At 44.8% G+C, this 25,372-nt stretch overlaps 1 protein-coding gene and 1 non-coding gene across 10 annotated transcripts; one reads left to right on the top strand and one right to left on the bottom strand.

Annotated features, from left to right (window-relative positions):
* Positions 1-893: 893 nt before the first annotated feature.
* MAJIN (membrane anchored junction protein) lies at positions 894-25,372 on the bottom strand. 9 transcript variants are annotated; one of them, XM_054697476.1, is made up of 13 exons: positions 25,275-25,372; positions 21,296-21,388; positions 16,778-16,895; positions 11,989-12,034; positions 9,176-9,251; positions 8,877-9,002; positions 8,099-8,130; positions 7,705-7,796; positions 6,500-6,563; positions 4,439-4,566; positions 2,976-3,048; positions 1,831-1,948; positions 1,189-1,226 (listed from the first exon to the last, which is right to left on the bottom strand). In XM_054697476.1, the coding sequence occupies exons 3-12, from the start codon at positions 16,876-16,878 to the stop codon at positions 1,832-1,834; spliced, it is 855 nt and encodes a 284-aa protein (XP_054553451.1). In that variant the 5' UTR covers positions 16,879-16,895; positions 21,296-21,388; positions 25,275-25,372; the 3' UTR covers positions 1,189-1,226; position 1,831. The 9 variants fall into 9 exon arrangements, with proteins under 9 accessions (XP_037373515.1, XP_054553451.1, XP_054553450.1 ...); XM_054697475.1 differs by lacking the exon at positions 25,275-25,372 and adding an exon at positions 24,693-24,837; XM_054697474.1 differs by lacking the exon at positions 25,275-25,372 and adding an exon at positions 24,375-24,686.
* Positions 13,571-13,674, top strand: LOC119250593 (U6 spliceosomal RNA). The gene has a single exon (XR_005126332.1). It is a non-coding gene; the product is annotated as a U6 spliceosomal RNA (small nuclear RNA).

Raw genomic sequence — 25,372 nt, 5'->3', positions numbered from 1 at the left:
AGTGCTGGGAGGCACTTGAGAGCTCATCATAATCCTACCCCTCGTTTTCCAGATGAGAAAACAAGAACCAGAGAGGAAAGTGACTTTGCCAAGGCGTCCCCATAAGCTGGTCAGAGTCAGTGAGACCCAGATCCCCAGATCTCGGAGCTGTGCCTTTCGGCAGCTTTGTAAAGCGGGCTGCACGTGGGACAGCAGGTGAGGCTGTATGTGACACTTGTCTCCAGTCCTTCCTCCCACAGCTCCCGGCCCCTGCACGGCCCACCTCTTCCTCTCCCCACCAAGGTCAATGCGGTGAAACAAGGGGACTCCAAGGGACCTCAGTGGTCCAGCCCCGACTCTCCACTCCTCATGAAGCCTCCGGCCTCTGAGAGATAATCAGCTGTTTAAAGATTGGGGGTGACACGGTCGCTCCCCTCAGTGACCCATCTAATACTGGACATCACAGCACTTAAGCCTTTGGTCTGAGCTAAAACAAGTCTCCCTGGGTTGCTCAGCCAAGTGTAATCTGTCTCCGCCGTCAGCCTTTGAGTTACATGAAGACAGAACTCGGGTGCTCTGGTCTTCTCTAGGGCCCTAACCTGGATGGGCTTCCAAGTAATGCACCAAACTGATCTGCATTACTCTCGGGCCAGAGGGCCAGATAGGCAGGAAGTGCTTATGACAGAGAAGCGGCACTGTAGGGGCCAGCGGGCAAACTAGGGGAGATGCTGTTTTGATGGGCAGCAGGGCTCAGGAGAGCGAAACCTGCAGGACCCCAGCAGGGGAGCTGAAGGCTTGAGGTCAGGTACAGACCCCAGCCACGCAAACACTAACCAGGCGGGCCCAGGGAGGTTTCAGGCATTGCTTTTCTGAACCTCGAGGAAGGAATCTGCTCTTTCGTTCTCTCCAGTGCACTAAATGCAGCCACACGCTTCATAAACAGTTTATTGTCTTTAGCATCCTAAGTGCTGGAGATGATGGCCCTAAATGGACCTTCAAGGAGACTACATTCTTAGAGTATTTTAGAAAGTTCCATTCTTTTCTCAAGTTTTAAATGGGTTAAATCCCATTTCATTGTAAAGGGGCAAAAGACGGGACGAAGTCACAGGAAGACTCAGGGACTTTGGGGCCCTCATTTCCCGAGACCGGAACGCCGTGAGCAGGGAGGACCCCCTGCAGCAGACGGCTGCGGCTGGGAGGCCCGCTGGCTGCTCTTCCTGAAGAAATCCCAGAACGGGAATAAAGAGCTGCAGGAAGAAGAGCAGAGCGGGTTGAGACTCCAGAGGCCCCTGCCTTCTCCAGGCCCCATCAGTGCCCCATTAGTTGGGGCATTTCTGCTCTGGGGAACCACTGGATGGAAATTCAGGTCTGGAAGAGCATCAGGAAAGGCATGGAATCAGAGTATACTCAGGTGGGGGAAACGAAGGAGAACTGCAAGGAAGGCTGAGCCTCTAGATAAATAAGGGCTTTACTAACTGACCTCTACAAAAAGGACTGTGAAGACACAGCCCAGATTCAGAGTGCGGAATGGGGACATTTTGGTAAGCAACCATCTAAATGACCAAGACCATTACAAACAGTCTCTGTCCAAGCAGCACTTACCCAGCCCGCTGCTGGGCACAGTGGGGTGGAGTGTGCTGTGTGAAAATGAACAAGACACAATCTTTGTTAAGTGCACACTCAAGGCCTGCCCTGGTACCCAACTCATGTCCTTCATCTACCTGGACAAAACAGATGTGATGCAAGGAGGTGCTCTCCTCTCTCATCTAACTTCCTGGAGGTGCTCCACGAGGTAGGCTCTGACCTAGGTCCCCTGAGTCCGCTTGATGGCAGGAGAGGAGTCTGTCCTACCTTAGAAACCCGAAGAAGCCACGGGTTCCCTGCTCTGTGGGTCCTCTAGGCGGAGGTGCGTTGTTCTGCTGCAGTGGTGGGGTGATCTGCCCTGCAAGGCTGTGCCCCCACTTTGAATCTGTCAGGAAAACAGGAAGGAAATGGCGTCATTCTGTAGGCCACTTTCATGTGAGCAGAAGGCGGGACACGCAGCATGAGCCCAGGTTTGGAGGTGAATGTTGGCCCTGCCCTTCCCGATTTCATCTCCACTTAGTAAGATGCTATTTGAGGGCCTCCCCGGTGGCGCAGCGGTTGAGCACTGGGTTGCGAAGCTGCCCGCAGCCTCTGCGGCGCCGGTTTGATCCCCAGCTGCTCCCCGGCCACCGGAGGAGGGTCCCACATGGTGCGCAGACCTCTCCTGCCGCCCGCTGCTCCCCTCAGCAGTGTACTTCGCTCCTTCTGCCTGCTCTGCTCCCTGCTCTGGCTCTGGTGAATTCCCTCACCCTCCCACACTTCTGACTGTACCCAGTGCTTGTATAAATAAATTAAATAAATAAATAAAAATTAAAAAAAAATAAATCTTTAAAAAAAAAAAAAGATGCTATTTGACCTTTGAATATTTCAAAGTCAGGCCCTTGAGATTTTTACACTGCTCCAGTCCTAGCCACTTGCCACAGCTGGTGTTTCTTCCCATGGAACAACTTGAAGCACGCACTCGCTCACGTCCCTGTGTCCGTGATAACTGCAGTCCACACTGAGCTCTCGTGCTGGTAAAAGATCAGCCTGGGTGGTCCCATCCTTGCTGGGTGCCCCGGAGGAGAGAAGATAGCTTCCCAGGGATCACCCCAACAAGACAGAAAAGTGAAACACATCCCTCCCAACTCTCTGCAAAATGTATCACGCCCCCTGGAAATGTTTTCAAAGAGTGGGAACATCAGTTTCCCATCAGCAGCACAGGAAGGACACACACTGCTGCTGGTGGGCAGGCGGCGGGCGGGCGGGGGGATTCTGTTACTCAAGACAGCCCCCAGCCCTGATGATGGCCAGCAGGCACCTCTGTGGGAGTGAGTAACATCACGCGCTGGGCAGGCCCAGACTCACTTCTGTGCTGCTCTATTCTCCAGACGAATATTACAGAAAATGAGTAGCAATTTGCCAAAACTTACCCTGTTCCTGGACATCAGTGTCATCAAACGCTGGGGTCTCCTGCCATTCCTGCTGGGTTTTCCTGTCCCTGCTCTGATAAAAAGAGGACCAAGGAAAGTCCTAAACTTTCCCCCTTTTGAGCGTGAGCATCTGAATGCTGCTTGCTGGTGAACTGACTTCACATGGTGCTGGGGCCTGGCTCCTGACTGCCCAAGCAGCTTCCAGATGTCCTTCCTGTTCCCATCTCAGCTTCCTCACTACTGTCGCTCTCAACCGTAAGAGCTGAGAACCAACCCACCTGGGTTTAACTTACCATCCCTGTTACCAGGTACCAACTACTGCCAAGGACAGAATATTGTTTCAGAAGTCAGGAGGAATCTTAACTTTACCTTGGAAAAATGTACAATCTATGTGGTAAGACTGACATATAAACTTCGTTTGTTACGATAATGTGATGAGATTACCCCAGGAACCTGCTGGGGAGGACCGACAGAGCAGGGAAGGGATCGATATTTGAACAGGGCACTGATGGATGATGGGGTGGGGAGGGGGTCAGGGAGAGCAGGGCCTTCCAGACAGGGACACAGTGTACAGAGGCACTGTGCCATTCACCATGAACATGATCAGCATGGCTAGAGCCAGGGCAGCAGAATGCAACTCTGGTGCAGTACCAAACCATCTCGTTACTCCTCCCTGTGTTGTGGCATTATAGAACTTGTTTAAAGGGGCATCCCACCACCTGGCTCTAAGCCCCTTCATTTCCAGTGAGTGCCCTGATAGAAACACGGCCCATATATTTTTTTGGGGAACTCTGCCAAGTGGCACTCCAGGCCCTGGGTAGAACACATAGAGCATGCTGGGGAGCTCCTTGAGTCACTTTGCTGGTGGAGAATTCCATAGCAAGGGGTCACAGACTGTCAAGGCGGGCCTGGGAGGCAGAGGATGGCACGCCCGGAGCAAGTGGAATGTAGTCTCCATCCTAAGCATCAGCTGGTGTATCTGAGATGAGTTTTTCTACAACCCCCTCCAGCCCCACACCCCAAAGGCAGCCACCTAGTCATATTCCTGTAAAAGTGAAAGGGGACTCTGGGGAGGAAGGAGGCCAGCTCTTCCTCCTCCTCACAGAATGGAGATGGAATTTGGAAGGCGCAGCCTTGAATTCTAGCTTGAAGGGATGATTTTGTGCATTATTGAAACTATGGTTTGGGACTGTGCTGGCCCAAATGAAAGCATCTACCAAGATGAGCAGTGGGGAGCAGGAGGGCAAAGGCCTCTGAACCAGGGGAGACACCCCTTACAAGACAGTTCAGCTGTTGTGCTCTCCTGAAATCTTCAGAGGGGGTTTCTCAGGCAAATGTGAGAGGAAAAATGCTACAGCTTGAAACAAGCCCGAGGGTGCCTTCTGGGACACCCAACGCTACACGATACTCCGAAAACCTGACGCAAGGCTGTCCTCTGAAGGTTCTGGGCCAGATCTGCTTACAAGTATGGTTCAAGCAGAGGTGGTGGAAAAAAGGTATGTATCAGTCTGCTCAATTCTGGACCATTCCACTTCCGGACCTGCTCTCCCCATGTTTTATCCTTCCAAAGTTTGGGTCTCAGGTCTGGGAGCTGAAATAACAAAGGGAATGGGTCTGTCCTTCCTGCCCATTCTCGCCAAATACCTCTTGTGAAACAGACCTCATTCATGCACGTGTTGTATTTTTCTATGCTTTCTCTGCACAGGCTCCCAATGTGTTCAGACGTGCACAATCCACACCATGATCCTGCACACTAACATCTCCCAAAGGGGAGAGAAAATATTAGGCATTGGACCATAGGAGCAAATTCAGTTTATTCAGCTCAAGTGACTTACGCTGAGAGTCACTGTGATCATTTCAATTTAGGAGAAATCCTCTCTGGGAACAGGGTCTACAGTGAAGACTGTCTTTGGGCTTTGAATCAAAATCAATAAACATGCTCTCTTTTTTTTTCACTCAGAGTTTTTTTCTAAACCCAGTATCAGGTGGAAAAGGTAATTATGTTGAATAAGAAGCTGTGGGTACTGTTCTTGAGGGAGATGATGTGTCAAACTAAGAATAGGAAGGTACGAAGGGTAGAGAGTGAGGGAAATGTTCCTTTAATAGCAATTATCTTGGTTGTATAAAGCGTCTTTGTTCTCTAGAGTTTCATGTACTCCTCTTGTACTTTCTCAATTCTGTGTTCCTTTCCAAAGATACGATAAAACAGGGCAACCATCTGCCTAAAATCGCTCCAAGGGCCAGTTGGCCATGGCACAGTGAAAACTCTCCTGCCCACAGAGGCAGAGGTCTGAGGCCCTGGGTTCACTCTTCCCACAACTAAACTACAAGTCCCTCGAAAGAAGTGACTGGGTTTCAGGCAGGCTTGGGTGCCCCCCAGCACCTAACCACAATACCTTGCAGACAGGGGACAGCATTATTCTTTAAAAATGAACATCACTTCTCTTTTCTACTTAAAAATATTTCAGGTCCTTCCCACGATCTTGGAAGGTGACTGCAACCTTCCATGGTCCAGGCTGGGGTGTGCAGTGATGTTTCTCTGCACGGTGCTCTCTGAAGCTGCCCCGGCTTGCAGTCACTGGAAGCAACATGCTCTCCCTCCTGGCTTCAGCTCTGAGCTACTCAGAGTGACTCTGGGAAGGCGTCCCTCTGGATGCCTACTTGGCCCGGGTAAGGTTCTTCTTTGTGGCTCCTGTGCACCCTGTGCTACATTTAGTCCTGACTGAAGCACATCCATCATAATTGGCTAGCTTTACACTTGGCACTTTTAGGAGAGGGTATGCTGTCCCTAGTCTCTGGCACATACTGGATACCCAGTAAGAGTTCGTTGAGAGAACGCACGTGTAAATACTGGAAAAGCGACGGTGTTATGAGTCCCAGGAAGGTGGGGGAGGTGAGTTGTGAGTGTCTGGATACTTAACATCAGAGCTACTTTGGAGAGCTAGAAGAAAAAGACTTGATTAACCATAATTTTTAAAAGGGAGGAAAAGAAAAAAGGTACCATTTTAGAGACCACTATGGAAAAGCAGCCCAGAAATGGAGGAGTAGCAGAATGTGAATCTCTAAAGGGGGAATAAGTCCCACAAGTGACATCCAATACTCTGGGGCCACCTCAGGCCACTGTTGATGAAGTGCTCTCTCACCAGCGCTCTTAGCTGACACTTGCCTTGTTCCTCTGTAAAAACTAGATGTTCCCATACCCAGACCCTAGTGTAGCTGAAGGCAAAAAGATTTCTAAAGAGAAAATTCTATGCTGGATCTTACCTCGGTGAAAGACTTTTTTTAAAAAAATCTCAACTGCAGAGAATGAGAAGCAGCTTTTTAAGCTGAGAAGTAAGGACCTTTTAATAAAAGGATTCACTGATGTGTGTATTGTGCAGCCACTTTCAGGACAGGCTGTGGCAAGGGTGGAACTGTTGGGTACTGTTCTGCCCACCAGGAAACACGAGGAAGAGGTCAGTTCAGTCTGCACTTAGACGTGCTCATAGCAGGGATCTGGCCCAGACTGCCATTCGGGTGCTTACCCTCCTGGTTTCCATGAGGGGCTTCTTTTTCCTGGGGCCTTGGCTGGAAGTCCCCATCTTGATGCTGAGATGGGGGTAAAAAACCCAGAATATGTTACTGGCAGCGGCAACATCACCACATTCAAGCAAATGTGGCCCAAATGAATATTTCAGCAGGTTAGCTATTTTTACACCACGCCTGGCCTGCAGAATAAATTGTGTGGCCAATTCTTTTTGGGTGCTGCTTTAATTCACAGTAGGATCCCAATTTGAGATATCTAGGGAGCTGGGGTTGAGAAAGTGTGATTGACAGCAGACATCAGATTTGAAATAACTGTGCATCAAAACCCAAGGGAGGGGAGGAGGTGAGGCCTCACCTCCATGGAACTCAGTTGAATGAAACTGCACAAAGCTTCACATCTCTCCCCTCACCTGCCACAGGAAGGTGTCTTCTGACTCTTACTGCTGTCTACGTTTGGAGGGTGTAGGGGTCTGCTCCCTCGTGGTCCACCCTCACTGCTCCGTGTAAATCCTGGGGCCCACACAGCCTTGAGAAAGAGCGGCTGCTTGCTGTGAAAGCCCTTTGGGCTAGGAGCAAACCACACCTTGGATTCTTCCACCAGCCTCTCTGGGTCTTAATAGGAATGACTGAATGGTACTACTCACTCATCCTGTCCCTCACAGAGAGTCAAAAGAAAATAGTAGCCTGCACATAGAGATGTGCTCAGTATTCTCTCAAACATCACAGCACCTTCGCTGATAATTTACACAAATCCTCTCACAGGCACTTGTATTTCAGCTGGATTACCTCTTATGGTGGAGTTCCAAAAGCATACTGCTCACAGGGTAAAAGAGAATTACATCTTATTTGTCATCACTCTTTTGAGGGTTTCTCTAAGTTCTAGTAAAATATTCGGGCACTTTCTAAGTCTTGTCCCTCCTGTTATCTGATAATACTGCCTCAGTAAGTACTCATTTAAAATGTGTTGGACTCAGTTGTAGAGATCTGATTGCATTTCCTCTCAGACTTCATCTTGATGAATAGAAAAATCCTGACTTGCTGAGGAAGGGACTGCAATTACATTGCAAATATCAACTTGCTTCCTTCCCTCGGCCCCCCTGGGATAGGCAAGGGCCAATGAAGCCTCAAGAGAAAAAGTAACTCCCACGAGGACACAGCTGGCAAGGCGTGGGATGCAGGACTTAGCCATTCTACCACCACTGACCTGTCCAGCCCCGACACGCTGGGGGAGCGGGGCACCTCCATGCATTTCCACTTCCTCACCATGGCTCCTGCCGCTTTCCTGTCAGCAAGGACCTTCAGAGTGGAAACAGGCTCCTGTGACTCCTCTTTTTCCAGAGTTGCTCACAGTTCATGAGGGCAGTGAGCTCCCAATTTGTAACTGCCAAAAGCAACTTTTAACACCAGCTTTGCAAGTGAGGATAGACATTCTGTAGGAGCAAGTCTGAGAAGTCTAGCCAAAGGGAAAAATATGGTGTACAATTCTGATTGGACCTGGGAAGCAACTAAGGGACAAAGGAGGAAGAGACAAAAGCAGGACTCACACAACAGGCAGGAGTTAAGACAAATTTCATTTTGTGCAGAAAAGGCAAACTTACCAATCCAGGAGGACTGTCATTGATTGGTTTTCCTACAATGGGAAATTTGAACATTATAATGGATCAAAACTCTGGGCCTCCCAGGTGGTGCAGCGGGTTGAGCACTGCACTGTGAAGCTGTCCACAGCCTTCGCAGCGTGGGTTCGGTTCCTGGCCAGCCAGGGAGAAACCCACATGGTGCAGCAGACCTCTCCTGTCTCACCCACTGCTCCCCTCAGCAGTGTGTTTCGTCAGTCTGCCTGTTCTGTTCCCCGCTCTGTCTCTGGTGAGTCCTCTCACCCTCCCGCGCCTCTGGCCTGTACCCCGGTTCTTGTATACATAAATAAATAAATCTTAAAAAAATAAAATAAAAATTGGGCAATGTCTTCAAGATGATACTAAAGTGAAAGTCACTGAACACTGAACACTCTAAATGGAAGTATCTGTGTAACAGGAATCTTTCATTGAGTGATTATGTGTAAGCCAGACTTTGTACTGCCCATCTACCAATATTTTATCATTTTAACAACTCAACAAAATACGTACCATTATATTCTTCATTTCACTAAGTTGCACAGAAAGACTAAGTCATTTACTATGGCCACATTTACCATGGCAAAGCCACTGGGATTTGGCCCAGGCAGTCCAGCTCCGAGCACGTGTTCCTGGCCTCTTACTATGCAGTCTTGGGGCCCAGTCTGGCTAAACTCATTGCCACGTTCAGCTTGTACTTCTAACACGGACACCCACAATTCCCCTTTTTCTTTTCCATCACCCACATTTCCATTATCCTACTTACCAGGGGACAGATTTTCATGAAACCATTTCAGCTCCACATAGAGAGTGAAAACAAATGGATAAGGGACCAAGGCCATGTCCCCGTGTTTGAATTTCAGGTGGGACACTCTCTCCCATTTGCTTTTATCTGGGGAAAGGTGCTAAGGAGTCAGGAAAGTCAGCAGGAATTGCTGAGCACTGTTTTAGAGGTAAATCTTGTTCCCTTCCCTGATTTACCCTCCACACTGCCAATGAGTTTGCTACTTCCACTTGAATCTACCTCCACTTGAATCTCATTTCTGTCTAGGAAAGAAAGGATACAGGGAAATACAATGAAGTGTTCTGTAGCAAATGGTTGCAGATTTTCCAAGTTTCCCAAGACCACACGAATAGAATCCTGAAAAAAATGTTTAAAATTACTTTTAACACTTTGTAGGCTCAGCCAACCTTTCCCTTTACACGCGTCACTGTTCTTCACACGCTCCATAGTCTATTACAGTCCATCACCTTGTTCTTCCCGGAACGTGCCTTCTGCTATTCCATTTCTGTGCCTTTGTATAACCTGTTCCTTCTGCCTGAAATGTCCTTTCCACTTTAATGTAGGTCCAAAACCTACCTGTCCTTTAAGGACAGTTCAAAACTCATCTCCAGAGTCTCCCCTGATCCCCCCACTTATAATTAACTGTTCATCTCAAACTCCACAGTAGTGAGCTTGGGGTATTTGCTACATTTCATGCTGTTTTATTTTCCTTACTGGGAGAGCTCCTTGAAGGAGAGCATACATCTGGCCTATCTCAGCATCCTTTCCATGGTCTCTACCACAAGAGGGCTTCAATAAATGTATACTGAATGAATAATACCCCCCTTATTGTTATTTTGCTTAAATCAGATCTTTGCTTATACTCTTTAAAAACCTTGATTAGTCTCCAATTAACCTATGCTTACTAGACTTATTTTGCAACATAAAAAGATCACTGGGGTCTCCCTGGTGGCACAGGGGTCAAGTCTCCTGGTATCAAGCTATTGCCAGCCACTGTGGCATGAGTTCAATCCCTGGCCAGGCAGCTGACCCACATGGCACAGCAGACCTCTCCTGTCTCATCCACTGCTCCCCTTAGCAGTGTATTTCAGTAGATCCCCTTCTTTGCCCCCCTCTCTGTCTCTGGTGAATGCTCTGGGGTGGCATGCACCCCAGTTTTTATCTGCATAAAAATAAATCTTTTTTAAACATCACTGAATTTCCTTGTGAATAAAATCTGAATTTTAGTCCTAATTTTGCTATTTCGCCACTTTAAATCTCATTTTTCTCATGTTTAGACTCACAGAAGGCAGGAGTTATGTCTTGTTTATCTTTTAATTTCTGCAATAGCATAGTATCTAGGTTATAATTTTAGTAGCTAATATTTATTAATTCCTATGGCTTTTATACATGTTAACATTCATATAAGTTCTGTGAGCTAGACACTTCTGTCATTTGCATTTCACAGATGGGAAAACCAAGACAGAGAGGTTAAATAACTAATTCAAGGTCTCACAGGTAGTAATGAGGGAGCCACAACATGAACCTGGGAATGGGGTTCCAGAATTCAGTCTTAACCACATGGTCACACTGCCTATCGATGTTTTCAAATGAATGAAAGATGGTAATGTCTGCCTCGAAACTAGTGAGTGTAAGAGAGAGACCACATAGAAAGCTCTTGGAAAACTTTAATGACTGTAAATGTATATAAGTCCTCTCTAGCTCCCTTTTATTGAGCTACTATATGGCAGGCACTGTACACACCTATTTCTTTTTTTTTTTTTTTTTTTTTTTTATATAGAGGCATGTTTATTTATTTGTTTTGTTTGTTTGTTCTGTTTACACATGCACTGGGTACAGTCAGAAGCACGGGAGGGTGAGAGAATTCACCAGAGCCAGAGCGGGGAGCAGAGCAGGCAGAAGGACCGAAGTACACTGCTGAGGGGAGCAGCGGGCGGCAGGAGAGGTCTACGCGCCATGTGGGACCCTCCTCCGGTGGCCGGGGAGCAGCCGGGGATCGAACCGGCGCCGCAGAGGCCGCGGGCAGCTTCGTAACCCAGCGCTCAACCGCTGCGCCACCGGGGAGGCCCTGTACACACCTATTTCTAATCCTCACCACACTCTTGGCAACAGGTATTATCAACACAGTTGACAGGTAAGGAGACAGACTCAGAGAAGGTAGGTATCTTGCCCAAAGTCACACTGTGAAGGCAGAACTAGAATTCAAATCCAGGTTTGACTGGCTCTGGTCTATGCTCTCTGCACGTTACTGTGCTGCACTGAGCTTTTCTCTGACCAAATTAAGGTAGCAAAGTGAAGTAAACTCTGTTTTATTCACAATTAAAACAAGCAGAATATTGTCACAGTCGTATATGAAAGCAGTTAGCACTTATAATGATGTTTTAGAGGTTCTGCAACCTACTATATCTTCCTACTATATCTTTCAACATGAATGAGGCAATTAGGACCCAGGGAGAAATTATTTGCTGAGCGGTCACACAACCAATTAGTGGATCTGTCAGGACTAGAATCCCGCACCAGTCCCCAGAATGCTAACTCCTTGTCCAAAGCTTTTACTAATTTACAAAGCTGTCCACCAGCCCAGTCTTCTTCCTATTGGAGAGTCTAAGGTAGAGGAGAGGGGTAGAAAAGGATTGGAAATGAAGTGGGAATAAAGTAATTGCAAATGTTTCCAATTAAAATGAAGACACAGCAGTCTTGTCTGTGTGTTTACAGTGGAGTTTCCTGAACGTCAAGTACCAGGCAGCGGTTGGGATGGTGAGGTTTCCCAGAGCCCTGGAAGGCGGCAGCCTTCCGGAAGCTTTCTCCGTGCCAGCTGCCACAAAAAAGAGCCGCCATGGCTGGGAACTCTGGTGGAAACAACTCCCACCCTCAAAGGTGCTGACACTTCAACTATGAGAATTGAAAAAGGATACACAGGCTTTAATTTTCCTTGGAAAACAGTAACTTCTTTTTTTTTGTAGAGGAAGTATGGCAGGGAAAAGTAATTTACTGGAGAGCGTGACTTAGTTTGTAGGATAATTAAAATGTGAATATGGACACGTCTTTAGCTTGAAGAATAAGTTTCCCAGAAGGTGTCCGCTTCTTTCCCTACCTCCAGCTCCTGGGAGACGACTTCCTTTTTTTCTATCTCTTCCCCTCTAGAAGGTAAACAGACAAGAGACAGATGCGTAAATCAAGAAGGAAAGCTGTGGAGACAGTAGATTCTTCTCCAGTAAAAACAACACTTCCACTGAGCTAAAGAAACATGACCGAAAGAGTTGCATGTGCTGACCCAGAGCTGATGGGAAGACGTGACCTCCCAGGTGGTGTGTCTGAAAACTGGTAGAAGGTTGTATCAAAATATTTTCATTAACCTGTCAAGACCTGAGATTTCCACTGTGAAAGTTAGTGATCTGTCAGACCAGTTGCACTTAATTGTAGTCTGTGGATCCTTAGGAGTCCGGGAGACTCTTTCAAGGGGTCTCCAAGGGCAAAACAATTTTCATAATAACACTAAGGTGTTATTTATCTTTTTAATTAACATTTGTAAACATTAGTGCAAAAGGAATGGTGGGCAAAATTGCTGGTGCCTTATCACAAATCTAGCCAGTTACTCTAAAACTGCACTAGCAGTTGTAAGTGGTCTTCACTTTCACGCATGAAAAAAAAATCCAGTTTCACTTAATATTCTTGAAGCAGTAAATAGCTAGTTTTATACAATCTCAACCCTTGAATACATGCATTTTTAATATATTAAGTGACAAAATGGGAAGTACACATGTGCTTCTGCTGCATATGGAAATATGACGGTTGTCTGAAGAAAAGCACTGTGCAACAATTTAAGCTGCTAACTGAACTGTTTTTGACATGGAATGGTATTTGATATTTTACTTGATCAGCTGACAAGTTACATTTTTTATTCAGACTTGGGAATCTGACATTTTCTCAAAATTGAACAAAGTGAGCTTATCAATTCAAGGAAAACAACTGGCAGTATTTGCTGTTAATGATAAATTTTAGGATTTCAAGTAAAATTTTAAACTTTGGAACACTATGTCACCATGGTGAAGCTGACAGCCTCCAAATACACAAATAAGCATTTTCTGATAAGACTGGTGGTGAGATGAGCAATTATGATTTTTTGATACTGCATAATGAAATGTGTCAACATTCGGATATTTGCATGTATCAGAGAACCAATGTTTTCCAAATGACCAATGAAATGCACCATGTTCCAAAGTCCTTGCAGGTAAAAGATGCATTCAAAGAGTAAGACAGACCAATGAATTTTAATGTAGCAGCGGTCAAGACGTTCACTGCCATAATTTCAGGTTCCACACTGCAACTAACCTTTCAAAAACTGCTACTTAAGAAAAAAAACTACCACGTGGTCAATTTTTGATGTAGGGTCAAAGAATATCCATGATGATCTGAGAAGGCTGTTAATATATCCCTACCTTTCACAACTATAAATTGATGTGAAGCTGGATTTTTTTCATGTAATTCAACCAAAAAAAATTTACAAAGCAGATATGATTATCTAGCAGTCTTCTATTAGGCCAGATATTGATGAGATTTATAGAAATTTAAAATAATCCATGTCTCATTAATTTTAATATTTTAATATTTTAAAAATTTTAATATTTAATAAATTTATTATTATTTTAAAATTAATACATTTTAAAATAGCAGTAATACTCACTCTGGCAGTATATATACCAAAGCTGGAATGACAGAGAAGATCAGCATAGCCTCTGTGCACGGATGATATGTAAATAATGAAGTGTGAACCTGTACTCCTAAACATAGTGTTGTCAACTAGTTGCCTCAATTAAAAGTAAAATTAATAACAATAAGAAAATTAATTTGTGGTAAAATATATAACCTAAAATTCACCATTTTAACCACTTTAAGTACACAATTCAGTGGTACTAACTACATTCACAACCAGGTATGCAGCCATCATGATTTATTTCCAAACCTATCTCCCCACCCAGAAATACTGTACTCGTTAAGCGCTCTTGCCTCCACCCAGACTCTGGTGACCTCTCCTCTACTGTCTCTCGATGACTTTTTCTATCCTAGTAGTTCGTATCAGTGGAATCACAAATATTTGTCCTTGTAATTCTGTGACTTGACCTGGCATTAATGTCATCCATATTGTCCATGTATTCCTTACTTTTGCAACTTCTCTTTACCATTGAACAAAATTCCATTGTATTTACCAACACAGATAATCACGTTTTGTTTATTCATTCACTTATTTACGGGCACTCGGTCCCCATTCATTCAGTCTTTACACCTTGTGATTATTGTGCACCATGGTCCCCTGGACACTGCCGATACACAAGCATCTGTTTGTGCCCCTGTTTCCAATTCTCTGGGGTATGTTCCTTCAAGTGAGAACGCTGGGCCATAGGGCATAAACACAATGACATGTCTTGACTTTTTGAGAAACTCCCGAACTGTTTTCCGTAGCAGCTGTACCATTCCCACCACTATATACAAAGGCTCCAATTTCTTCAGATCCTTGCAACAACTCTTACTTTCCATTTAAAAAAAAATTAGTCATCCTAGCAGGTGTGAAGTCTCTCCGTGGTTTAGAAATCAAAGTGGTTTTGATTTCCATTTCCCCAGCGACTGGCGACATTGAGCATCTTTCCACGCGCTCGCTGGCCTGTGTCTTCCCCGGAGAAGCGTCCATTCTGGTCCTGTGCCCGTCTGGTCCTGTCGGTGCTTCTCGTCTACACTTCTCCCACAGAAACAGGTGTGTTATTTGTAAGTGTTTCCTGCCATCTGTGGGCTGCCTTTTCACCCTGCTGATGTGCTCTCTGATACACAATTAAAACAAACTTTAATGAAGTCCAATTTCCCATTTTTTCTCTTTCCTGTGCCTTTGGTGTTATAGTAAAGAACTTGCTACTAAGTCTAAAGTCATGAAGATTTGCCCCTTTTCGTCTAAATTTATGCTTTGAACCACTTTTAGTTAACTTTTGTAAACTGTTTAAGGTAAGGGTCTAATTTCACTCTTCCACACGTGGGATAGCCAGTCTCCCCAGACTGTCCTTCCTCCCTGGAATGATCCTGAAATTCTAGTTGAAAAGCAATTAACCAGTTGGAAAAAAAAAAAAAAAAAAAAAGAAAAGCAATTGACCATAGATGTCAAGGTTAATTCTGGAACTTCAATTTTATTCTGTTGGTCCATAGGTTGTCCTTATGCCAGTACAATTTTCGATTACTTGTAGTTTCGTAGTAAGTTTTTAATCGGGAATTGAGAAACTGCTTGCGGGAGGGGGGGGGGTGTCAACTTTATTTTTTGTAAGATTGTTTTGGTGATCTTACATCGCTTAAACTTTTATATAAATTTTAGGATGGGATTGTCAATTCCTGCAAAATATGTCATTGAGATTTTGATAGGGATCGCATTGACTCTGTAGATTACTTTGGGTACTATTGTCCCCTCAATGATATTAAGTCTTCTAATCCACAAACAGGGGATATTATTTTCTTTCAGCAATTTTTTGTTTTCAGTGTCCAAGTTTTGCCCCTCTTTGACAAAATCTATTGCTAAGTAGTTTTTTCTTTTTGATGCCTTTTGTAAATGGGATTATTAATTTTATTCTCACATTGTTTATATACAATTACAACCATTTTTTTTTTGTATGTTCATTTTGTATCCTGCAACTTTGTTGATCAATTATAAGCGTTTTTGTGTGTGGCAGATTCTTTAGGGTTTTCCACATATAAGATCATGTCACCATCAAGTAGCAATAGTTTGACTGCCTTTGCAATTTGTATTTCTTCTTCCTGACTAATTACACTGGCTACAACTCTAGTGCTATACTGAACAGAAGTGGGGAAGGTGGGACATCCTTGTCTTGTTCCTGACCTTAAGGAGGAATCTTTAACTTTTTTTTGGAAAGCTTTAACTTTTAACCACTGACTATAATGTTAGCTAGGTTTTCCTTATATGGCCTTTATCATGTTGAGGAAGTTCCTCTATAACTTGAGTGGTTTTGTTTGTTTTTTATCCAGTTTTGTACATGTATCTCTTTATTTTTCTTCCCCGGGTAGATTTATTTGATGATTATGAAATTCCATAAAGTTGACACCAATTTACATTGCCATCAACAACATGCAAGGGTTGCCTTTCTCCACATCCTCTCCAACACTTACTTCTTCTCCTTTGGATAATAGCCATTGTCACAAGTATGAAGTGATAGCTTATTTTTTTCATTTCCTTTTCCCTAATAATAAGAGATAATGTACATCTTTTCGTGTACCTGTTGGCCATCTATATGTCTTCTTATATCGCGAGTGTTTTTATAATGAAAGGTTGCTAACCTTAGTCAAGTGATTTTTCTGCATCAGTTGAGATGATCATGTGTTCTCCCCCTTCATTCTATGAAGGTAGTGTGTTATATTGTTTGGGTTTTGTATGTTGAAGCATTCTTGCATTCTGAGGTAAATCCCAGGAATGTAAATAATGCTAATATTTTCATTAAATTTTAAAAAGTTATTTTGATATATGTTAACATTTAATTATGTATTATTTTAAAGTTAACAAGTATGCTGTTTTAATTCTTGTTTTAATTTTCATGTGATAAATATTGACAGGATAACCCACATAATCAAAATCTCTTTGGAAACCTCAATAATCTTAAGAGTGCAAAGGGGCCCCGAGGGAAAAAAATTTTTTTTGAGAACTGTCCTAAGGTTTGCCATCGCTGATGTATAAACTTACATGAGTAATAAATATACAGCATGTACCAACAAAATACCTGGTAAAGAAAGTCCTACAATATCAGCCAGTCTTCCAGGCTGGGGGAAGGCAGACAAGGATGACCTGTGGGAATGCACTAGCTTGTGTTTGCAGTCTATGATCCTAACTTTAAAATTACCTGATGCTGTTCCCATATCTGATTTTGAATTTATACACACTGGGTCCTGCATGAAGAAACCTCGTCTCTGGAAATGGGTAGGTAAAAGGTTTTAAACTCATTGCTTCCAAAAGATAACCTAAATAAAGTAGAAATATTAGATAATTACTAAAAAGCTAAAGATAGCTTTTTAAATGTCTGGGAAAGATGATGCAATATCTCTTCATGAGTAAAATGTGCAACACTCAGCACCACTGCCTACATCTCAGGCTCAGTTCTGCTGTAAGTCCCCTGAACCATTCTCCTGCCTGCATGGGAAGCACAAATGGTATGGTGGGACAATTTCTAAACTTGAAGTCAAAAAACGTTTGAGTTGGGGGCCTCCCTGGTGGTGCAGGGGTTAAAGACACAGAGCTATCAAGCTATTACCAGCCACTGCATGACAAGTTTGAACCATCCCCAGCCTGCCAGGGAGCAACCCACATGGCGCAGCAGACCTCTCCTGTCTCCCCCGCTGCTCCCCTCTGCAGTGTATTTCAGTAGATCTGCCTGTTCTGCTCCCCACTGTCTCTGGTGAATCCTCTCACACACCCCCATCCCCGCACCTCTGGTCTACACCCCAGTTCTTGTAAGCATAAATAAATCTTTAAAAAAAAATGTGAATTGGAGTTTTGTCATTGTCCTTACCACTTTGTGCAAATCACTTCTTTTCCATAAAACTAACACTACTAACATCTGATGACTCACAGGGTTTTTCTTAGGGTTAAATCTATCTCCTAAATATCTCTTGAATCTATTCTCTCCACTTGTCCCCACTTTTCCTAGAACCTAGGCCAATGTGAAGAGAGCTCAATGCAACAATTCAAAGGGGGGGGGGGAAAGCATGATTAGAAAGACTTCTGCTATCAATTTCAGATGATGTTAAGGGACTAGCACATCCTTCTGCTACAGCCAATGCAGCAAGTAAGGGCGTTCACTAGCGTTTCCAGCGGTGCCAAGGAATGTGTTATATTCACGACCTCTCAGCTACTCTTCCCCCTCACCGTTGGTGAGACTGCTGGATGCCCCAAGAGTGCCCACTAGACTCCTAGTACTTGTGAGTTTTACTTTTCCTACTCCAGAGTTTCTGCTCACCTAAGGTTCTCTTTGTCAGGAACTCAGGAAAGGGGAGAAATGGAAAAAGAAGGCTGGCATGTCTCTTTTGCTCTAAGACGGCATTTGGTATGTACTCCTAAGTAGGAATTAAACACACTGATTTTCTGTCACTAGAACATTTCTGTGCCTCTCTTTATTTGTAGAGATAATAAATGCTGGACTCTTCATGAAAAATTAAATAATAAATGACAGTAAGAGGTCCAGAGTTCCTAAGGATCAAAGCTACTTATATAAAATTTAAGATATTGATTTCAGAGGCAGCCAAGATGAAGCAGATAGAACAGGCACAAAAGAAGAATAATTTGGGTTTTTAATCTCAGCCCCAGTGTCCCTATTTAGTTTCTCTGGCCCTTTACTTTCTTATTTATACAATAACAACAACTAGCAGCAACTACTTTTTGACATGTCCTATTTGAAGTACCTTCTATATATTATCTCAATCCCTACAACAAGTTTGTGAGAAAATCTGATAGATAAGGAAACTGAGGCAGTGAGAAAGGAAATAATCTTCTTATAGCTCTGAAAGCTGGAATTGGGATTCAAACAGAGACAATGTAAATCCAAACTTGATACTCTTAATCATTTTGTAATCAGTAAAATATTATGCACACATTAAGGACTATTGTCATGGAAAACTCTTGTATGATGGAGTCAAAAGATCTATGTGCCCAAAAACCGGAATTTCCCATGATTTCCAAAGTTCAAGTCTGGGGCTGCCAGTAAAGCGATATCCCACTAGTCTGATCTCGGCTGCTTGGGATTAGAATGACAGGCGGCTGGAGCCAGAGCCCATGAGACTATTTAGACTAGAATTGCAGTCAAAGTGAAAAGAAATAGTTGTTGTCAACAGTGAAGTTACCAGAGAGGAAATACTGTTCATATCCTGAGAAAAAAAACTTGCTGATTCCCCATGCCAAGGCATGGCAGGAACCCAGGCTCAGTCTGAGGGGATTTTAGTGCTACCTGGTAAGACTTAGATTGCTGGCACAAACATTTAGCTCTCAGATTCCTTTAAAATGTAGACACCTCTCCCTACAGACTAAAGACTGGGGTGCAACAGGGCAAAGGAAATGAAGGCTGTCTGTTGGAAATGACAATCCAAAAAGGAAATTTCATGTGCTGCACCACAGCTGGCTGTCTGAAAGAAGTGAAAACAACCCCTTTCTAGCTGGGGCCTGTTCCTGTTAATTAATGGCTGCCCGCTTCAGAAACAAACACCACACACTAATTAACTCATTTGAAAATAAAGATTAGACAGCATAATCCAAAACAAGCATAGTAGTAGTGGTTCAAAGATTTCACAAGGTTATTTTCTAACACTAACACGCAGTCATGGTTATACTCCCTCTCCGTAACTATTATTAAGTTGATTAGATCTTGCAGATGAAAGGTCAGATTCTCAACCCATTTTTAGGTGCTCACAAAACATGATGGCTTTTAAACAAAAGCACAGTCACAGGCTGTATGGGATAGTGGGAAAGATCTAGGATTTGGAAGTGGAGAACCAAGACTCTGTCTCTTACTAGTCATTAGACCCTAAGTCAGTCACTTAGCCTCTTTATTTCTGTTTCTATATCTACCAATGGGTAGATGAAATCGTGGTGGTGATTAAATAATGTTGTAAATGATACTTTATAAACTCTATAGAGGATTATATAAACATTAGCTATTTTGATAGATTTGAAAATGTTCTCCCTTCATGCTTCACTAGAAAAGCAAATCCAAGAGAGGAAAACTGACTAGCTTTAATCTCAGTGCAAAATATGTCAAATACCAATCAAGAATCTTTCCTTCAAAATCTCCAATAATTAGATTTATTTATTTTTTTATTTTATAGAGGCATGTTTATTTGTTTATTTGTTTGTTTTGTTTACACATGCACTGGGTACAGTCAGAAGCACGGGAGGGTGAGAGAATTCACCAGAGCCATAGCGGGGAGCAGAGCAGGCGGAAGGACCGGAGTACACTGCTGAGGGGAGCAGCGGGCGGCAGGAGAGGTCTGCGCGCCATGTGGGACCCTCCTCCAGTGGCCGGGGAGCAGCCGGGGATCGAACCTGCGCCGCAGAGGCCGCGGGCAGCTTCGCAACCCAGCGCTCAACCGCTGCGCCACCGGGGAGGCCCTCCAATAATTAGATTTAAATGGCATATAGGCACTGATGTTACAAAGAGAGATTTTTCAAGATTTCACATAAGGAAACATCTGGGTCAGTGTACAGAATGGGAAACAGGGCTGAATGCCACATGAGGGTAATGATGGCATTAGGAGATGCCCAGGAAATATTGTCACTAAATACGCAGTAATACTTGATGGAAACATCCTCCACAGAGCTAAGGAATAAGAGCCTTCACAAGCACTTATTCAAATTACATTTACTAAGTGGATCTAATATACGAAAGGCTCCAAGACCACTAATGAGTGTGAGCAACACAATAGGGAAACCCCACAGATGCTATGACCCTAACACCCAAGTTTTAAAATTCAGTTTGAGGACAATGCCCAGCTTCTAGCTGGTCTCAAGTGTGCCCACCTTTGCTGAAGTAGATTCAGAAGTGCCCTTTGTTTCAGAGGGGATGAGAGGGAAGTGACCTCACCAAAGAAGGAAATGACTTCTACAAGGTCACATAGCTCAGTATGGAAGCAGGACTACCCTCCCCCAAGATTGCTGACTCCTTTACCCATACATTTTCCATTACCACATAGCACCTGGTGAGTCATTTTATTAAATTGTAACCTTCCTCACTCTCCTGATGCTGAATGACTCAAGGCAAACTCGGTTTGGGTACAGAAGCATAAAACCAATATATATGATTTTCCAAATACAAGTTCTGAAAATACTATCTTGTAAAGGGTTACATTAACATTTGTCTGTCTTCAAGCTCTATCTTCAAAAGGAACTATTCTCCACATCCTTACCTTGCAGGATGATTAGGGAAGTTAATGAAACAGTGCTCGTATACTTGCTTATTGTACTGCTTTACACATAAGCTATCCAATAAAGAATCGTTCTTTTCAAAACAAAACAAAGTGCTAAAATACGGGACAGGAAGTGGCTGATCTAAGAATATCTAGGATACTCCCATAGTGACTGATGTCGTTCTGTTTTCTCAGTAGGTTTCTTTCTACTCTTTCTGGAAAGACACAATCTTCAAAATGCCACTGGCATTTGTTCAGGAATAGATTTGCCCTTAGAACTGTGTCAGATTTTGTTTTGTTTTGAATGGGGTGGGGAGAAGGGTAACTAAACCTTCCATCAGAGAGGTAGAAAGACACCCTGAAATGAAATCAAAAGGCCTACGGGACCAGAAAGGAGTGTAAGTCTAGAGGCACCTAAGTGCCTCTTCCACCTCCACCTTAACCATCCTAAAAGTTAATGGAAAAACTACCTTTGGTCAGTATGTCCAGAATTATTATTGCCTCTGTTCTGGAAAAGCAATAGGATGGTATCTCGGCTCACCACTCTGTCTGGTAGATGTGGCCTGTTACATGAAGATCAACCCATTAGCATTCACGTCACACAGAATTCACCGCAGCAGTCTAAAAATCCTACCAACTCCCAGGAACCTAAAAAGCATTTTGCATGTAAAGCTGCAGGCAATGAAGGCCATTTTACTTTTTGGTTACACAATGGGGTGAACCGCCCTGAAGCTGTACATGTGAAAAAGATTAAAAATGGAAAAGGGAAAAAAAGCATTAGTCGTTTCAGAAGGGTAAGTGGTGGAGAGAATATGTAGAGACCAAACAAATTCTTTATAATTTTGAGCTGAAAACACTGAGTCCTTGATGTACAAATCTCGAGGGTCTTAGTGACAGACAGCTAAAAGAAAGTATGAAAAGAAAGCCTCTAAAATAAACAGCTTTGTTCTTGGCAGGGAAAAATGGTAGATTCTGAAGAAATTAAATTAATAAGAAAACTACTTTTTATATAAAGAGAACCAATGTTACACAGGAAATTTGAGCTATTTTGCCAACTTTAACCCAATTCTGTTGAGATATTGCAGAGATGAGAATTGTATTCACTAAGTTTACAACCAAATATACTTGACTAGAAGAGATGGCCTAATTTGGCCAAGGTCACACATCTAAGGCAAGACTAAAACTCAGATGTATTGTTCAAATAAGATAGTCCAGCTGAAGGCAGGGTGTCAAGAATGTAGCTCTCTTGGGCCTCCCCAGTGGTGCAGCGTTTGACCGCTGGGTTGCAAAGCTGCCCGCAGCCTCTTGCAGCGCCGGTTCGATCCCCGGCTGCTCCGCGGCCACAGGAGGAGGATCCCACATGGCGCGCAGACCTCTCCTGCCACCTGCTGCTTCCCTCAGCAGTGTACTAAGGTCCTTCTGCCTGCTCTGCTCCCCGCTCTGGCTCTGGTGAATTCTCTCACCCTCCCGTGCTTCTGACTGTACCCAGTGCTTGTGTAAATAAACAAACAAATAAATAAATCTTTAAAAAAAAAAAAAGAATGTAGCTCTCTTATGAACTGGACTAGATTCAATAATAGCCTCAACTCTTTTATATAGTACTACCTAAACATAGCTCTAAAATAACAGAATCAGGGCCTCCCCGGTGGCGCAGCGGTTGAGCGCTGGGTTGCGAAGCTGCCCGCAGCCTCTGCAGCGCCGGTTCGATCCCAAGGAGGGTCCCGCATGGCGCACAGACCTCTCCTGTCGCCAGCTGCTCCCCTCAGCAGTGGACTTCGGTCCTTCTGCCTGCTCTGCTCCCCGCTCTGGCTCTGGTGAATTCTCTCACCCTCCCGCGCTTCTGACTGTACCCAGTGCTTGTATAAATAAATAAATCTTAAAAAAAAAAAAAAAAACAACAAAAACAGAATCAGGTATAATTGCCAAGAAACATAAAAACCTTCATACTTTGAAAATCATCCAACTATAGGGATTTGATGAACAGGCCTTAGCAAAAACAAAAACAAAACTCACATTTGCAAAGCACCTTCACTTTACATGATGCTTTCATACCCACATCTCACAAGATCTAAAAAGCTATTGATGCAGGCAGGGCAGATTGAGCTAATTTACCTTCCATGCTAACTGGTCTCCTTTTACCTGATTTGATTCTCTCCATCTTGTTTTCATTCAGCATTCATTGAGTTCACAAATACTATGTTCAGACAGGAAGAACTGGAGATAAAGAATTTGATCCCTGACTCCAAAGAACTTAAAAATAATTTTAAATGCAATGACCACTACTCAAGAGGGTAGGGTGATATGGGAACATGTTACAGAGAAACCTACACTAGCATGGAAAGAATTCTACTCTAAGTAAGTGGCTCGCATTTGAAGGAGGAGTATGAGTTAGGAAGGCACAAATGGAGAGTGCACAAACAGCAGATGCAAGAAACCTGTTAGGAGAGAGCATGGCACTTTCACAAGAGAGCAGCACAGTAACCTGAAACACAGTGGGCAAGAACAGTGCTATACCACAGATAAGCAGCGAGTCAGTCAGCACACACTGGAGAAACCTACTATGCGTCGGGCACTGTTCTGAGCACCAACAGAGTAGGTTAACAAGAGAGACATGATTCCTAATTTTTAAGAGCTTTTATTTTAGGAGTGGAGAGTAATAATAAGCATATAAATAAATGTAATGTGAAGTAACCTAAGTACGACGAAGAAAAAAAAATAGTGTTGTAATAGAGTGATGGGGAGGCTGCTTTAGCTTGTGTGGCCTTTCAGAGGCCACAACTGAGTTGACAGGTCTTAATGAAAGGTGAAACCACCATTCGAGGAAGTCAAAGGAAAAGCATGCCACACAGAGGGAAAACAGCCAGCACAGATGTCCTGTGATGGGTGGGTTAATAAACCGAAAGGCCAGTGTGACTGCAGCGTAGAGAATGGAGAGGGTTGAGGGAGATGCAGTCAAAGAGCCAGGCAGGGACCAGATCATGTAAGGCCTGCAGGCCACTGTAAAGAGTTCGGATTCAATGTTTTTATAAAGGGAAGTGAAATGTTTTGACAGGTTTTGAAAAGCACTCTGGCTGCAGAAGAACTAGGGGAGGACAAGAGCAGAGACAGGGAGATCAGTTAGGAAGTTTCTGTAGCAGTCCCTGAAAAAGATGGTATTTGGACTTAGAGATCTCAGCGGTTCCTGAACAGCTGGACTGGAGGTATATTTTAGACTGAGAGGCTAGATGCGGGAATCAAGGATACTATTGTGTTTTCAGCCTTTGCAATTAGGTGGATGATGCTCCATAGCCTTTACTGAGATGGCAAAGAGATTTGCAGCGAAAAATCAATAGTTCTGTTTTGGTTAAGTCTGAGAGGTCTATTCTAGTGGCTCTGCCGAGGGTGTGGTTCCCTAGTGTGCAAGGGATGGAAATCAGGATGGAAATATCAATGAGCCATCAGAGTTTAGATGGACTGAGGCTATTAGAGCAGATAAGATCATCTAGAGAGAAAGCAGAGAAGGGGTGGGGACCTTCCCTACAGGCCGGGTCATGGATTGTGAATTCTAACCTGAAAGCAGGAGAAGGTAACTTGAGGGTACAGTAAAAAATGACGTGACCACAGAGTTGTGAGTTTAAGAAAAATAGATCCTTCCAGTTGTACCGTGGGAAATAAGCCAAAACAAGAGCTGATGAAAGAGGCCCAGGTAGGAGCCCCCTGTGATTCTGGGCAGAAGCTGACGGTGGCCGGTCTACACGCTCACAGTGAGCTGGAAAGAAGCGGCGTGACTTGGCAGCTGTCTAGCCTGACGGGGTGAGGCAGAAGGCACAGTCCAGGATGAGCCCAGTTGCTTGAGCAACTAATTAAAGGGATTCAAGTGCCACCTACTAAGTCGGTGTTTGAGGAAAAGATGAGGCGACCAGGACACGCCCCGTGGTGGGGCCGGGAGAGGCCACGGGCCGCCGCGGCAGGTTTACTGCCCGCCCCGTTCCCCTGGGCGTTCTGGGACGTCCACGGCCCGCGCCCTTCGGTCCCCTCCCGGGCGCCTCAGGGCGCGGGGCGGGCGGAGACCTCACCGCGGCCCTGACTCGGGCACCTGCGCCCTGGGCGCAGCCGGGCAGCCCGAGGCTGTTCCAACCCTGAGGAAGCGACGCGCCAGGAACGCATCTTGCTCGAGCTTCTGTGACGGGGCCAACTTCTTCACAACGAGGGCGGGCGGGGGGCGCCGGGGCCGCGGGGCGCGGAGGACGGAGCCCGCGGTCGGCGGGGCCCACGACGGTCTCGGGCTCGCGCGGCTCCCGCGCCTGGGGAAGGCGGCGCCGTCCTCCCGCCGCCCCGGCGCTCCCGGGCCGCGAGGCCGGCCGTGAGGGGTCCGGGGGCCGCGGCGGGAAGGGGCCTGGGGGCGCCGCGGCGCGACGGGGAGACGCGCCGGAGCCAACCTCGGCGCGCCGGGCCGCCGCGGGCCGTTACCTCAGACCCCAGGGCCTCCGGCCCGGCCAGACGCCTCCGCACACACGGGCCGGGGTGTCTTCGCGCCTCACACAAGCGGCCGCCACCAGCGTCCCCAG

This window comes from Talpa occidentalis, unplaced genomic scaffold (assembly GCF_014898055.3).
Source record: "Talpa occidentalis isolate TD23 unplaced genomic scaffold, MPIMG_talOcc4v2.1 talOcc4.17, whole genome shotgun sequence".
In the NCBI taxonomy this organism is placed as follows: Eukaryota; Metazoa; Chordata; class Mammalia; order Eulipotyphla; family Talpidae; genus Talpa; species Talpa occidentalis.
Note: the sequence above shows the minus strand (reverse complement) of the source record. Positions and strands in the feature narration are given on the sequence as shown.

Excerpts from the sequence above, each read along its gene's own strand:
- MAJIN (XM_054697476.1), bottom strand. The coding sequence starts at position 16,878 with ATGAGTTTAAAACCTTTTACCTACCCATTTCCAGAGACGAGGTTTCTT. Across the intron at positions 7,797-8,098 it reads ATGACAGTCCTCCTGGATTG|GTCCTTGCTGACAGGAAAGC; the intron begins GTAAGTTTGCCT and ends TCCACTCTGAAG. Across the intron at positions 3,049-4,438 it reads CCTCTGCTTGAACCATACTT|AGCAGGGACAGGAAAACCCA; the intron begins GTAAGCAGATCT and ends TCTTTTTATCAG.